We start from the raw sequence: 16,837 nt of genomic DNA on the forward strand, positions 1-16,837 counted from the left end.
CGTTACCTCACGTGAACTAACGATATGATACGGCGTTGCATTCATACAACGTTACCCATTAATTTGGCGCCGCATCGGCGCTTTATTCTTTTTTACTTATCGCCGGTGCGCCGGTGATACAACTCGGATGCAAGCTAGCTTATTAGCAGGCATCAGTCCGACCCCCAGACCACGATATGTCAACATTCTGCTGTTTTGGAGCTCTTAAAAGCCGTGAAATAGCCTACTGTACCTACATAACGCTGTCACTGCATAACGTTGGCTACTTGCGCTGCAGTGATAGCTATGGTTTTATCATGACCAATGTTAAGCTAATCCCCACAAGTTGCAAAACTTACATAACTAATTAGCAATGGTGTTGTTTTTTCCCCAGGAAAACCAGCTACAGAACAGATTGCAAGCTGCCGTGCAGACTGTACATTGGATGGAGATGAATCACGATGGCATTTTCATTGATAGAAAATTACTCTGTTCTTAATGATATTAAAAACAATGAACAGTGACCACAGCCCCTTATTTCTATACTGTAAATTGTTTTTCCTTTTTCTAACCCTGTATATATATCTGTACCCATGCTATACAAACAATAATCAATTAATCAGGTACAACTGTTGAGCAGGTGTCAGAATGAGCTATAATTACATTCTGCATGGTGGGCTACCAACATGAGACAAAATTACAATATATTTATTTCATCATAACCACAGCAATGTTATATTTACGTTCCATCTCTACAGCTTAAATCAAATGGAAAGTAGTTTCCAAAGTGGGTTATGGGCTAAATGATAGTTTGTACACTCAGAGTTAATTAACATTGATTTTACAATATAAATTGGGGGTCCTAGAGACAGAAATGCCATCAAAGTTTGGGGACCACTGGCCTGTAGTGAGCTTGCAGATCAGCTATTTTCTGAGAACAGGTTGTATATCAATATCTACAAGGGACGTTCAATATTTAGGGACGTTCCAATTCCTAGGGGGATGATTTATCTCCCTACCCCTTGACACTCATTATGTAGGGACAAGGGGAAGGGGCAAGGGCTGAGGGGTAGGGTTAAAAAAGGAATTGGGAAAGGGCCTAAGTTTTCCACTTCCAATTTCTTCTCCCCCTCCCCCTCCCTCTCTCTCTCTCTCTCTCTCCCTCCCTCCCTCTCTCCCTCTCTCCCTCTCTCCCTCTCTCTCTCTCTCTCTCTCTCTCTCTCTCTCTCTCTCTCTCTCTCTCTCTCTCTCTCTCTCTCTCTCTCTCTCTCTCTCTCTCTCTCTCTCTCTCTCTCTCTCTCTCTCTCTCTCTCTCTCTCTCTCTCTCTCTCTCTCTCTCTAACCAGTGTAACAGAACTATTTCACTTTCACTTTAAACAAAAAAGGTTTTAACGGTGTGGTGCCTACTTTCTTGTGCACACTGCCAGTAGGCCCACAGCTTCCACACATGTTACCGCAGTGAAATTTGTTCTCCGCATTTGACCCGTCTCTTGGAGCGGTGAGCCGCAGCGTGCGCCGCACTCGGGTTGATTTGACCCACAATCCAACCCATTGATGCTGAGAGTGCCAAGCAGGGAGGCATTGGGTCCCATTTTTACAGTCTTTGGTATGACCCTGGCCAGGGATTGAACCTCCCCCGACCTCCCAGTTTCAGGGTCGGACACTCTAACCACAAGGCCTGGTCAAGGGGGAGGGAGAATAGAGACCAGGATTACTGCAAAAAAAAGCTGATCTACAATCTTTACCTGAAATGTCCAGTTGTCGCCGTGATCTGAGGTAGTCTGTCAATTTCTCTTTGATCGGCTGGCTGGCCGTCAGGTGCCGTCCTATTGGTTGAGAGTCGGACGAGTCAGTGGACGTGTCGGGGGTCAAAGTTCGTAGACGGAGACCCAGCAGCCCTTCCAGCTCCTGCACTGCCGATGCCGCGTCTGTCACCTGGCGAGACGTGACGTCATCGTTTAAGCAGCCAATCGCGCTAACTTTATTCAGACAGACGGTAGGAAAGCTGAGAGGGAAGCAGCGTAAGCATGTTTTTGTCATGCCGATAAAGCCCTATTGAATTTAATTGGGAGACAGTGTAGGAGAGACAGACAGTAGGAAAGCGTAGGGGGTGAAATCAAGTGTGCGTGTGTGTAAAGCGTAGGGGGTGAAATCAAGTGTGCGTGTGTGTGTGTGTGTGTGTGTGTTTGTATGTGTGTGCGTGCGTGCGTGTGTACGTGCGTGCGTACCTGTATGGTGGCGATACCGAGGCGGGCGGCAGCGTCTGTGTTGAAGATGAGGTCATCGAGGAAGATGGCGCGCTGCGGAGCCACGCCCAGTCTGCTCAGACAGAGCTCAAAGATCCGTGGGTCTGGTTTACTGAGCCCCTCTGTCACCGACTGGACTACCTACGGTACACACGCACACACACATGAACGCACACATACACGCACGCACACACACACACATGAACGCGCACATACACACACGCACACACAGAATGTCACTACGCAATACAGGAACTCGTTGTTGTTGCTATGACAAAATACATATTTTTTCAGAAAACGTATTTAGAAGGCGTTTTTAGAATCAGTGTAAATGGGTTAGTTAAAATGAAATGATTATCAACACAGTGTGTGTGTGTGTGTGTGTGTGTGTGTGTGTGTGTGTGTGTGTGAGAACTGAGTCCCAGTTTTATTGTTATGGCTCTGTGGAACTGTGGAAAAAAATATTATTCTTATATATGTGTATATTAATTAGAATGAATATGCCTCCTGTGCGAATAGGATGGGACGGAATAGGTTAGTTTAGGTGTACGCTATACGCTACTGTATTTGAACCCAAGTCATACTGGAGGTATGTGGAGAGGTGGTACGCTGAGAACCACTGGTGTAATGCGTACGAGGAATCTCACACCACATCAAAGGCGCTGGGATCTAAGGGCATGAAGGGTGCTCCGTCAGGCAGCAGGAAGTTATTGGTAAGCAGTGCCGTCTTCAGGCCACTCCTGCGGATGCTGTGTACCGCCTCTGACATCACTGGAACGGGCCTGCTCATTGGCTCACCGATGAGGGCAGAGTAGAAGGAACCAATGGGAACTGGGCACCCGGCCTGGGGGAGGGGGGGGAGAGACGACGACAACGGGAAGATGTGGGTCAGGAAAACCCGACGTACTGTGACAATAACGTGTTTTTGTTTAAATGTTACCCGGCAAGCCAAATGACGTCATGAATGATGACGTCCTCCGGTGACTCCGGTGACGTTCAGGACTAGGCCATATGGGGATTAGATTTACGTCATTTCCAGGACGTCTTCACCAGTTGAAATAATATAGCTTATACTGGACCAGATCTGACCAGTTATGATATGACATAAGTTGATCTGGCCTCGATCGGACTCGCTCTGATTCATCCAGGGATGTCTGTCTTAGTGGGCAGAATTTATGTTGGTTGAAATCAGGTGTTATTCTGGGCCAGATCTGACTACCGGTAGTCTTGGTTTGACTTGATTTGGCCCCAATAGAGAGACGTAACTAATTCGTCCAGGTCCTGACCGTGCTTGCTGGGTATCTTGGCATCACCAACTTAGGACCGCTGTTTGGTCTATCTGAATCTGATCTGACACCAAAGACTAGAATGTCTCTGCTACCTGTCAATCTGTTCTCCTGCATGTATACAGACTAGAATGTCTCTGCTACCTGTCAATCTGTTCTCCTGCATGTATAAAGACTAGAATGTCTCTGCTACCTGTCAATCTGTTCTCCTGCATGTATACAGACTAGAATGTCTCTGTTACCTGTCAATCTGTTCTCCTGCATGTATACAGACTAGAATGTCTCTGCTACCTGTCAATCTGTTCTCCTGCATGTATACAGAGACCAGGACAACAGTGACTGGCATCGTTTACACCAGTGGTTTGGTTTCCCAAACTTTTTAGCCCGTGACGCAAAATACTGACAATAGCGGCTATTTTCACTACTTCTTAAACATTTGTTTCCTAAATGTATGGAATTTATTAATTTACTGGAAAAAAAGAAGAAATTGTATTTAATTCATGAAAAATGTCCAATGAGCGTTCGGGTAAGGTGTTAGGAATTAGGTGTAAGTGTCTTGCTCGGGGACACTTCAATGGGGGGAGCAGAGGTCGAACCGGTGACCTTTCTACCCACTTTGCTAGACCACAGGGCTGCTGCTTTCCCAAGCAGTGATTCTCTTGAGAGCTAGATCAATTTGAAACATATTGAAATGTTTTTGAATAATTGTGAATGTTTTATTTTTTTTATCATCAATGTCCTGTATAGTGTTCAAAATGTCATGTTATGATGAAGGGAATAAACAAAAATTAAGAGGAATGTGTCTGTCTTCCAACAGGAGACATGTGCTGAGAAATGAACTCGGCAACCTCGCCAGTTCAGAACAGAGCTGTCTTCCAACCAGTGTTGTTTTCGTCGACTAAAACTAAGACGAAAAATGTTCGTCGACTACCTATTTTCACTGACGAAAACTAAATGGAAACTAAATGAAAACTAAGCTATGGTGACTAAAACTAAGACTAAATGTATTGACAATTTCGTCAACAGATAAAAACTAGACTAAAATGTTAGGAGGGGACTAGTGGACAAGAGATCCAGTAAAAGTCATTTTACACTTGGTTGCATGCTGAAAATAGCCGATCTACAAGCTGACAACGCGTCGCAGCGTGTCAAATCAGTCATTACGACGGCATCAAGGCCCGCCAAAATACATTTTAGTCGACTAAATCACCTGTAGATTTAGTCGACTAAAATATTATGACATTTAGTCGACTAAAACTAGACAATAAAACATTCCGGGTGACAAAAATGTGACTAAAACTAAATGAAAACTATTCAAGACTATGACTAAAACTAAAATAGAAATTTGCTGCTAAAAACAACACTGCTTCCAACTAGGTGGAGAGAGATGAACTCACCAGGTCAGAACAGAGCTGGCCGAAGGCCTGGATGAAGTCCTGGACTCCGACGTGGCCTCTCATGAAGCGGTGCCACACTCCGTCTCGCCCGGCCGCTCCGATGGCACGGCCCAACGTACCCAGAGGTACACCGTGCTGACGCTCAAACTCTGGACAGGAACGAGAGAGAGAGGCAGGGGGGTGGATACAACTTCAGGAATCATTTGACTGATTTCAGTCATTTGGATTCCATATAGAAGCCTTCCTCGTCTTCTATATGGAAGCATGTTGGGCAGCCGAAAGTATAGCCTATTCTACAAGCCCTCAATGTGTCATGCATTGAGAGTTTGTGTATAGGCTATTTCCGGTTATTAAGATTAGAGCATGTTGAAGTAGTCAAACAATCGTTATGTTCAGATTAAACATCTTCCATAAAATCTTAATCTTGGGTTATCCATTTAGCCTTAATGTTTAACATTTCAGATTCTGACTAATAAAGTATTCAATCAATAAAATAAAAAAAGTGTTTGCTTCACCTTGCTTCACACACACACACACAGCTGTCGCTATAAGACATTTTAACCCGGTGTGCGAATGCTTTTCAACAGTTGTGTTGTGCGTGTGACAGAAACATGATCGCGCTCTGTTCAGTATAACCTGTTGCCAAGGTGACAGGCGATGGCAGGAGGACTCCATACATGTCGAAGATGACCGCCTCGTAGGGGGGTGGCGGTGGGGGCGTCACAGACCTGGAGGAGCGGGGTGAGGAGGGGGAGGGCGTCGGCGGACGTCCTGACCAATGCAGGGACCTCCACGACGGGCACAGCGTCGTTCCACAGAGCTGTTCCACCATTACACATTTTAAGTTGACGATTAATACTCACACAAATAACTGCGTTTAACAATTTAATTGTGTTTTGGGCATTGGACATTGGCTTCAATAATCACAAATTGCACAGGGCAGATATGACAGATGACAGACAATAACTTAAATATACGAAGACACCTTTACTAATATACCTGGCTGTATTTAAGGGTGACCAATTTCCCAAGATGGTAGATATAGACCCAGACGAAGACCTTTTGGTCGAAACGCGCAATGTCCTGTTATTTATTTGCCTTGCTCATCAATAAATTATGTGAAGACGGAGTGCCTTGGATTCCCTTTTTTCTTTTCAAGTCTGCAACTTACACCTTTGACAAGCAGTACAACTTGGAGGAACGATACCTTTTACCTTCAATAATATACTTTCAAGAAAATGAAAAAAATGCAGAAATAGCAACTCTACTACCATGTAGCAATTTGGAGAAAATGTTACGATTATGAAGATTATGCAAAAGTAATTGCGATTATGTCAAATAATTGTGATTATGTCAAGTAATTGCTATTAGATCAGGCCATTATGTAAAAATTGTGACAGGCCTACCCTCATAGCGTGAGCACCCTGCACACGCACCGTCGTCATCTTCATCATCCTCCTCACAGCACGAGCATCTTCATCCTCTGAGGAAAATGCAAACAGAGTGATCAGAATCAGAGTAGAAAAACCACTTAAGAAGTTGTACACGATTAAGAAGTTGTACTGGTCGATTAATTGTCACTCAAATAACCGCGATAGCGATTTATTAATATGTTTATGTCGTTGGGACATTGCCAGACCTTTCTGTTTGGCAGCGTGAACTAAAGTTGCACAGGGCAAAGTTAAGGTCCCTGCACACTGCTGCTTTTTTCGGATTTTTAGCAGCGTTTTTCCACCGGTTTTCCGTAAAACGCGTCCAGTCTGCAAGGACCTTTACTTTGAATTGGACCGATAGGGAGAATCGTTAATGGCAATGGTTTCTATCAATAGTATCATGCTATCATAGTACTGTGAATATCTTATCAATTCCCATCCCTTTACACACACACACACACACACACACACACACACACACACACACACACACACACACACACACACACACACACACACACACACACACACACACACACACACACACACACACACACACACACACACACACACACACCAGTGTTCAAGGTTCAAGTTCAATGTTGCTTTATTGTTACACTGGGTAGGCTACAGTACGGGTAATGTAAACAATATGTTGTTATGTCCTCTAACAGTACTGTAGGAATAATATGATTATTATGAATAATCAAAGAATAGCAACAGTATTAAGAAAAATAACAGTTTGTCCATTGATCCTATTCAATATTGTCAGCAGGTGCATGCATGTCATCCTATGATCCTAGAACTAGTTAACCACATGAATCCACGTGTCTCTACATTCTGGCATGTGATGTTCAAAAATGTAAACAATAAATAGGCCTACAATAAATTAAAATAGCATAAATACCACATCTGCAAGACTACAAAGCAAATAAAACAAAACTGCTTATTTACTCAGATGAATTGAAATAGGGTGGCCAGACGTCCGGTTTAACGCCGGACAGTCCGGTTTTAGACCCACCTGTCCTCCTCCCACCTCAACCTCTGGCCGGACACATAATTGTCCGGTTTTTTGTGATATACAGTGCTTGTGTAATTTACTGTCATTTACGTCGTCTGCCTGGGTATTAAAATCTCCGCAGCGCTGCTCAGCTCCGCCTCCGCAGCGAGCCGGCCACACTGTCTTAAAAAGAGAGAGGCTAGTGGAGACGTTCAGAGTGTTGCCATGTCCGCTTAATTATAAGCGACTTTAGGCTTGTTTTATATAGGCTACTAAGCCTAGTCAGGCTTCTTTTGGGCTTGTTTTCATAGACATGGTTGCTTGGTTCTCTTCCAAAACTGGGCAACACTGCCAGTGGGATGGTCGGTTTGTTTGTTGTGCTCTCACAATCACTTTAGTATAGTTAATGCAGAGATAAACAAACCAAATATGCCGAAATGAAAAACTACATTTAATGAGCAATGGAGCAAGGAACTCGACATCATAAAGAAAGGGAGGCTGTGTGAACATATAGGCTACTGGCATCATTCTATGTCCCACACCGATTGATTCTAAAATGAATGGCCTTTGTGGTACCCTATAATTTAAAAAGGTTAATTTAATTAGCAAATATATGTTCTCTGTGGACATAATGCTGGAGATGATGGTGGTGAAAATCAGGTGCAATAGTAGTAGTAATAATAATAATATATGGGGGGGGGGGGGGGGTCTGGGAGGGGGGGGGGGGGGGGGGGTCGGGGGAGCGAGCCCAGCAAAAGTGTCCTCCTTTCTGAGGTCTTGCAGGTGGCCACCTAGCCCTCCAAGCAGAACCCAAATGCTACTGAAGTTTCTGACATTTGTTCGACCCAGTGCATTGGGTCCTGTTCCTCGTCGTCCATGCCACCTGATTAAAACATTTACTGGCTCATGTGTACATGTTAAAACGCCTCCCCGCGCTCTTTGACGATATTCTTCAGTATGAGGCTTTCTGAATATGTAAAGTATAAGTACACATACATACCTTTGCTAATATCTCCTGTGGCGCGGAAGCCGTTAAGTATTTTTAATATATGTTTGCCCGATTTGGAAGCTTGGATTCTTCTTGTTTATTGACACCTCATTGTACCGCCTATCTGGCTAGCTAGTGGCGCTATAGCTATGACACAGCAGATCAGAGGCAGGGACGTAGCCTCACAAGCCAACCGCACACCGGGAGGCGGTACAATAAACGGTAAACAAACAAGAAGAAATAAAGCGACCAAATCGGTCAAACAAAGATTAAAAATACTTAACGGCTTCCGCGCCACAGGAGATATTCGCACCGGGATGTATAGCTACTTAAAGTTACCGAATTCAGAATAACTCAAGGAAAATAATGGCGTCACATGCCGCGGGGCCTATTTTAGAGAGAATCTCCACATCCGCATTTAGGAATTTCCATACGAAAATACAGTAGCGAGCAGGGACCCAACGTAAAACTCAACAAAATATCAAAAAAGTTTTACGTAGGGTCCCGAAAGGGGCTAGTGGCCACCCTAATTGAATATGAAGGAACCCAAATGGAAACAAGCCTTTTCATTGTCTTTTAATGTTTTTTATAGCTTTTAGTGTTTATTTCATTTTTTCCTAATAAAGTTGTTTTTATTTGTGTTGTTACCTCTGTAAATACCCATGTAAAGCGTCTTATGGGTACTCAGAAAAGGCTATATAAGTTTGAGATATTATTATTATAAGCCATATAGTGCCTTTCCTGGGTTATAAATCCTCTTAGCATAGCTTGTATTACTTTGAAACTGTAAATAAAGAATCCAGTCGATAGCTCAGAAACACGTGCAGTGTGTGTGTGTGTGTGTGTGTGTGTGTGTGTGTGTCACTGTCAGTCAGTCAGTCAGTCAGCCAGCAGCTCAAGTACCGGTATGTGTAATGTGTATGTATCCAAGTATGCGTGAAGTTTACCACTTACCCTTTCTTTTCTTCGCAGATAAGTAAGCCTGGGACCGAGGCTACCACTTACCTGGCTCTAGGCTCCAGCCACTGTCTGTCCTCTCTGAGTTTACATATTCATTTATTTATCCACGCATCACACAGGAACCACACACTCATAACGCTTTTGTATTACTGGTGTTAGCTGATTAGCGACATTGGCATTGTTCAAAAAAGTATCAAAAGCCAGAGACTTTTAAATATCTTTGGTGCATTTCTCTATCTATTTACATCTAAAGTAAACTAACTAACCTAAACTCGCGTCTTATGGTTTCTATTTACTGTTCAGGGCTCAGATCTTAGGCTCAGATCCGCTGTGGAGCCCGACTACTGTATCCGGTCATTTCCACACCAGCACTCTTACGTTATTTCCGTATCCTTTTTAGACCGGATCTGCAAACAGCAAAGTGAATGGACCATAGGGGGACCCGGTGGTCACGTGACTCCCCAAGGATGACGAGGGGCCAATCAGAGGCAGGCAGGGGCGGGTCTTTACGTAACCGGACGGAAGTGTTGCCATATCAGCTTATTATAAGCCACTTCGGGCCACTTCGGGTCTGTTAAATTGCTTTAATAGTAATTTTTTAGGCTTGTTTCGTAATGTTGTTTAAACCAGTTGTAGTGGCTAATTTACACCAAGAACAAAAAAAAACTAAAAAAAAGCTAAGATTACTCTAGATTACTAAAGTTAAGATACTAAAAATAGCTGATGAAAAGAAATCCAACTCAAGGCTTCTCTATTTATTCCTATCCTTTCCAGTAGAGGTCCCCCAAGTTCAATATAATAGCCTATGCCTAGACAAGACAACATCAAGATTTATATTGGGTGGAGGGCCCTTGAGTGGGAGGCTGCCAAAAGATAGCATGGGATGGATGGGCCTCCCAAATTAGAAGATGTATTTTTATGTAATCCTGATTATATAGCAAAGTGGAAAGAGATGGAAAGAGAATTTGGTAATCACCCAATTCTGAACTTTATAGAAGATAAAGAATAAAACTTTATGTGGATCCAATTACAATGTTTACACTAATATTAAATAAAAATAATTCTAAAAGGAATAGCGGTCCGAATGATATCTACAATGTATAGGATACCTAAAATTGATGCATAAGTATCAAATAAACAACTAAGTACTAACTGTAGGCTATGTAAAATAGAAATAGAAATTACAGCTCAACTTAGAAATTTCAGAGAAATACTGGACGAAACGAAGATGTGGAAAATGCATGAATCATCCACTAATTTGCAGATATGGAGTTCTCTTGGAAAAATTAAGCACCAATAATAATAATAATGGATTGCATTTTATAGCACGTTTCTATGCACTACGTGCTTACTGCTTACTCAAAGCATCCATTCATTCATACATTGGGAGGTGAAGCGACGAACAGTCAACGCCAGTGTCCTCACTTCCCACATTCACACACCAATGGTGGCGACCACTGGAGAAAATGCAGGGTTCAATGTCTTGCCCAAGGACACTTCGACAAGTGGACAGGAGGAGCCGGGATTCGAACCGCCGACCCACGGATCATTGGACGACCTGCTCTACCTCCTGAGCCACAGCCACCCATACCAAAGCTTAAGAGTAAACGATTACACAATGTGGATCATCACATGTGTTTTGCAAATGAAGAAACAAAAATAGAGGTATTTTGGAAAATGAAACACAAGACAATTCAAAAGTTACGGATGTTCCAATAGTGTAATTTATTGGAAGACCATATGTTACAAAGGGAGGACAGGTATTTGGTAAACATTTTGCTGGCAGCAGAAACCCATCACAAGGAAATGGTGTAAGGCGCCTTACAACATACACCACACCTTACACTATTTCCAACACACGTTGGGAAACACTGGTGTAGGGTATGCCACCAACCAGGATGGAAAAATGAGAGCATTGTTTGTTACGCACGCAAAACTCTGCTTGAAATTACAGGAAATGCAAAGGGAAGAAAAGGTTTACAAAATGAACAATGCATAAGAACTCAAACAGTGAGGAGGTCATCTGAAACAGATGGTAGAGCTTGTAAGAATTTATTAAGGGACTAAGAAGTCACGAAGTGACTTTGGTCACTTATTGTTTTTGTGTTTTGTTTTCTTCTTCTTCTTCTTCTTCTTCTTCTTCCGCCAAAAATTGAAGTTCTGACTGAACGGTGCAATCGGTTTTCGCGAAACGCGGTAATCTGGTAGAGGGCCATGCGAAACAGCGACTATGCGAAGCCCATGACGATTGGCCAAATGGTGCAGAAGCAGCGAGTGCATTCTCCGGCAGCGGCAGCAGCCTCGGCGCCGCCGCCAATTGCAGATAACAGCCGTGGCAGTGTTTCCTCTGCCGTAGCAGTGTTTCCTCTGCCACCGGCAAAGCCTCCTAATCCGCCACAGACCGGCGGCTGCCGGCAACTGCCGCTTGCCACCGGCACATGCCGGCACTTGCCGCCGGCACTTGCCGCCGGCACATGCCGGCTACTGCTGGCACCTGCCGCTTGCCGCCAGCACGTGCCGGCGCCTGCCGGCACATGCCGCCACGGACCGGCCGTGCACATGCCGGCACATGCTGGCACATGCTGCTTGCCGCCGGCACATGTCGGGTTAGGGTTAGGTTAGGCGGCAAGCGGCATGTGCCGGCAGGTGGCGGCATGTGCCGGCGGCAAGCGGCAGGTGCCGGTAGCAAGAGGCAGTTGCTGGCAGCCGCCGGTCTGTGGCGGATTAGGAGGCTTTGCCGGTGGCAGAGGAAACACTGCTACAGCAGAGGAAACACTGCCACAGCAGAGGAAACACTGCCACAGCAGAGGAAACACTGCCACGGCTGTTGTCGGCAATTGGCGGCGGCGCCGTGGCTGCTGCCGCTGCCGGAGAATGCACTCGCTGTCCCTCAAATGGTGGCGCTATAGCACTCAATTGAAAATGCAAACTTTGAACGTGAATATCTCATGAACCGTTTGACCGTTAGCAATGACACTTTGATACACATATGTATCTCCTCATGCCGAACAACTTTCGTGTTCTGACTTTTGACCTCTGACCTTTAAAAACTGTTAAAATGTATCTCCTCCCAGGATCTTTGATCAAAATGCACAAAAACGTCTACACGTGAACTTTGGACCTATACGGACAAATAATCATAGTACATTTCTTTTAAAGGACCACTTCACCACTTTTCAACCTATATCTTCATATAATAGGTCCTCACTAATAATAGTAATAATCATGAAAAAAAAAAAGTGTGTGTCTCATAGGAGGGCTGTGGGCAGTTCAGAAACCGTCTTCCAGTGACATTATCGATGGGGAATACAAGCTAATAGAAACTGCAGGCTTTCTAGTCCTGAAAAGTTGCAATGCGAAAATGGAAGCCATCGTTCTCACGACAATGACAATCTAAACATTTTTGTAACAAAATCTTGTTTCAAAAATAATCTTCCTAATGATGATGTCACGGTTTCTAAACTGCCCACAGCCCTCCTATGAGACACAGGGGGGGGACCACTGTTGTGTTGGGACTGGATGGGGGGGGGGGGGGGATATGGGCATGGTGTGTGTGGGAAAAATGTACCTTCAATATTAAACGCATGTTGCATGTTCATTGTAACTTACTGTATGTATGAGCGAGCAGACACATTTGATTGATTATGGGCACATTTCCTTATAATGGTGACTCAACCAGACAATCCGGTACAGTTATCCTTTGAGATTCTAACTCCCTTTTCAGTGTAAGTTCTTGACGTCCGAGTCCGACTTCCCAGTAACTGACACCTACCAGGAAATGTCAGCACATACTCTAAGAGAGCATATAAATAATGATGTCTGAGAGGATCAGATACAGCACAGACCGAGGTCACAGGAGGACTGACTTTGACTTCACAGACTGGCTGCACACAGGTAGGCATACAGGGAACAATAGCATGCAATGGAATAAAATGCAATATTCACAGCTGTTTGTTCACATGACAATAAGAAGCTAGGTATACAACCCGCTCACACAAACGTATACACAATATATGTTTTCTTCTTGCGCTTAATAGCTTGTTTGCAAAAGATTAACATTAGAAATTGAAGACAGCTTGGCTACTAAATTAGCATTGATGAAACTTCATATGTGCTGGTCGTGCTATCTCAGTTGATAGTGATATATACTGTTTGTACATTGACTGACTGTACTGTATAGTGCAAACTTTAGAATCATTTAGAATTAGAATAGTTGAGACACATTTGAGTGAAATCGGACAGATTTGACTGTAAACTGATTTTAAGGTACATGCACTATTTAGGAACAATTAGATTCTTAGTTTTCTTCAATGTGCATTCCAAATATTCAGAGTCAAATACTGTATATACACCGTGAATACTAAATGACACAGAAAATTGAGGTTCAATCTTGTCAATTGCATGCAACCTTTTAATATACTGTAATCGCAACAATACAGGGTGGTAGTTGGTAGAATAGCCTACTGCAGGTGTTTAAGGCAACAATATACGCAGCTGTGATATAATCACAATATACCACAGCCTTGTGTGTTACTGTACTGTCTGTATAGGCCTATAGTGAAAATGTACTTGTTAATAACATTATAGTAATTGTATTTTCTCTTTCCAGTGTCATTAACTCAGCATCAGTATGGCCGTCGGTTCACTGCTTGTGATTGCGATTGTTTTGCTGTCTTCAGCATGGGCCTGTGAGTAATTAGACGCTATGTGTGCGTGTGTGTGTGTGTGTGTGTGTGTGTGTGTGTGTGTGTGTGTGTGTGTGTGTGTGTGTGTGTGACTGTGTGTGTGTGTGTGTGTGTGTGTGTGTGTGTGTGTGTGTGTGTGTGTGTGTGTGTGTGTGTGAGAGAGAGAGAGACAGACAGATATAATGCAAACCTAAATAATATTGACTGAATCTATTATTAATTCAATGACATGGCATACATGTGCACTTACTGTCAATACAGAAAAAGAAAAAAAAAAGATGAACGTAAAACACAATACAGAAATGTATGTGTGTAAATGTAATGTACACAAAAGTATGTCTTTAGTGACTGTTAACAGAGAATACCAGACTAGGTTTTTTCTTACCTTAATGTTATTATATCCCAAAAACGAGTGGTACAGGTGAATACTTTCATAACTCCATCCAGAGTCCACTGGCACTTCGAGCGTCGAATAAATCGCTTATTGTTATCACCCGATTTCCTTTTTTTGTATATCGTTCATAATAACTCAAATCTCTCCACAGTCTTTGTGTCCCAAATGGGCCTCCAAAGGGGACTTTGGATGAAATCACAGGTGAAGTAATTATCGTCTTGTGAGACTTCCGGAAGTGCGCACTGTGTGTCTTTCTTTTTAAGCATTAAGTAATATACCGGATATTAAGCCCACCACTCACACCTGTACCATTCTTTTCTTGGATATACTGTATAATAACGTAAGATTAAGGAATTCTCCTTTAATATCAATCCCTCTCATGCTCATGTCATATCTCTCTCTCTCTCTCTCTCTCTCTCTCTCTCTCTCTCTCTCTCTCTCTCTCTCTCTCTCTCTCTCTCTCTCTCTCTCTCTCTCTCTCTCTCTTTCTCTCTTTCTCTCTCTGTCTCTCCAGCAACCAACGAGACTGTCGATTCATACAGCTACTCTCTAGCAGTGGGTAAAGGGACAGGCAACCCCTACCAGACCATAGGGGAGGGACACATCACCGCCATCAGGGTCTGGGAGGTCTATAACTCCTACATCACAGGGTGTGTATACAGCTCAACAACAGTAGAAAGTTAACATAATAGTTTTCCCTGACCTGTATTGAGATAATGTATAGGCGTTCAGCAGACCGAAGACTCAACAGTCCTCCAGCTTAGAACACACTGCAATTTCTGTCGTTCCTGCATAGCATCCAGTAGATTAGGCAACACCCAATACGAACTAGGATGTTAAAAATCACACCCGTGTGAAGTGAATGGTGCAACTCCGCGTGGGGGTCCCCGGGGGGACTGCAGAAGTTCCAGACCCACAGGAACGCAGCCTGCAAGATGTGCTCTGCACACATACAGTATGTATGCAGAGCATTAATGGTCAAGTAGAACCTAAGGGTTCAATGTCTTGCGATAAAAATGGTCACAGCTCAATGTTGTCATGTTTTCTCTGAACCTGAACTACACTAGCCATGTTGTATGCCTCTTTATTTAATGAAAGCTGACAGAATCTATAACATTTGGCAACAAACCTGCATGCTTTCTTTTCACTCTAAATCTATCTCCCTCCCTCCCTCTCTCCCCCTCTCTCTCTCTCTCTCACACACACACACACACACACACACACACACACACACACACACACACACACACACACACACACACACACACACACACACACACACACACACACACACACACACACACACACACACACACACACACACACACACACACACACACACACACAGGATGCAGTTTCAGCATGATGGCATCTGGAGTGCGCTGGTCGGCCGCGTCTACCATACCGCAATAGAGATGGAGCTGCGTGATGGCGAGGTCATTATTCAGATTTCTGGGAAATGGCATTCCAGTAAATACATCTACAGTGTAAGTAATCAATGCCACTCACATTGTGTAGTACAGTCCAAAAACACATTACTATGGGTAAACTATCTATTTCATGACACTAACCGTATAGCTCCTTCCCTCGTCACAATTATGTGTGGGTGACTCAGGGGTAGAGTGGCCTGTAGAGCCACCAGGTGGGAACCGCGAGGTTCCCGGTTCGATCCCTGCATGCTCCCCGAGAGTCAGTGTCGAAGTGTCCTTGAACAAGACTCTGAACCCCTAATTACTCCCGATGTGCAGTTTGGTGCCTTGCATGGTTTCCTCCGCCATCAGTGTGTGAATGTAATAAACAATCTAAGTAAAGCTTTGGATGAAAGCGCTATATATAAATGCATTGCCACTGAGGGTGGAATCACTGTAGTTCTTCCAAAGTGAAGTAAACGTTTTCAAAATAGCTTCCCCAACACTACAGTAGTATACATTTGCATATAGCTATACGCAACATATTCACATCTAGATTTTAGAAATGAGTCACTGAACACTCAATTCCTGTTTCTTTTGCAGCTGTATTTCGTGACCAACCGAGGCCACTTCTTGGCAGCTGGCCAGCCCACTGGCTACTCCTTCAACTTCTACCCAGTTCACCCTGACGCGGAGCTGAAGCTGGTCAGTGGACGCTTCGACGGCTCCGGGATCACCTCCATCGGAGCTCACTGGAGCGTGACCGCCTCCGACAAGATGTCTAAGATGCACATGCCCGCCTCTAAGATGTCTAAGAAGTTGCACTAGATCAGGGGTGGGGTTAACTTTGAAGATGGAGAGGGCCACTATAGTTCCACACTCACTGCACATTGCATACTGTCATATCAAAAACAATAATTGTTTTTGCTATATTAGAATTGAAATCCTGCAGAATTATCTTTCTTTTTTTTGTTGCTATTTCTTAATCCTTTTTTGCTATTTTTGATCCTGAAAAGTATAATTTTTTATTTCATTTCAAATGTATTTAGTTATACTTACC

At 43.6% G+C, this 16,837-nt stretch overlaps 2 protein-coding genes across 2 annotated transcripts in view; one reads left to right on the plus strand and one right to left on the minus strand.

The window, feature by feature from the left end:
* LOC310856181 (acyl-CoA dehydrogenase family member 10-like) overlaps positions 1–9,508 on the minus strand; it is a 17,361-nt gene extending 7,853 nt beyond the window's left edge. The window contains exons 1-7 of the mRNA XM_083761426.1: positions 9,335–9,508; positions 6,315–6,391; positions 5,545–5,728; positions 4,909–5,057; positions 2,875–3,069; positions 2,208–2,366; positions 1,725–1,914 (exon numbers count right to left, since the gene is read on the minus strand). Of these exons, the coding sequence (XP_083617552.1) occupies positions 1,725–1,914; positions 2,208–2,366; positions 2,875–3,069; positions 4,909–5,057; positions 5,545–5,728; positions 6,315–6,362 (925 nt within the window). The 5' untranslated portion in view covers positions 6,363–6,391; positions 9,335–9,508. The remainder of the gene's footprint in view (positions 1–1,724; positions 1,915–2,207; positions 2,367–2,874; positions 3,070–4,908; positions 5,058–5,544; positions 5,729–6,314; positions 6,392–9,334) is intronic.
* Positions 9,509–14,965: 5,457 nt separating this feature from the next.
* Positions 14,966–16,605, plus strand: LOC310856582 (zymogen granule membrane protein 16-like; the record flags this gene model as incomplete). The annotated part of the gene is made up of 3 exons (XM_083762054.1): positions 14,966–15,018; positions 15,717–15,855; positions 16,381–16,605. Exons 2-3 carry the CDS (start codon positions 15,718–15,720, stop codon positions 16,603–16,605), a joined length of 363 nt encoding a protein of 120 aa, XP_083618180.1. The 5' UTR covers positions 14,966–15,018; position 15,717.
* Positions 16,606–16,837: the final 232 nt, after the last annotated feature.

The sequence above is a fragment of the Protomyctophum parallelum genome (genome assembly GCF_964188405.1).
Source record: "Protomyctophum parallelum genome assembly, chromosome: 3".
Lineage (NCBI taxonomy): Eukaryota > Metazoa > Chordata > Actinopteri > Myctophiformes > Myctophidae > Protomyctophum > Protomyctophum parallelum.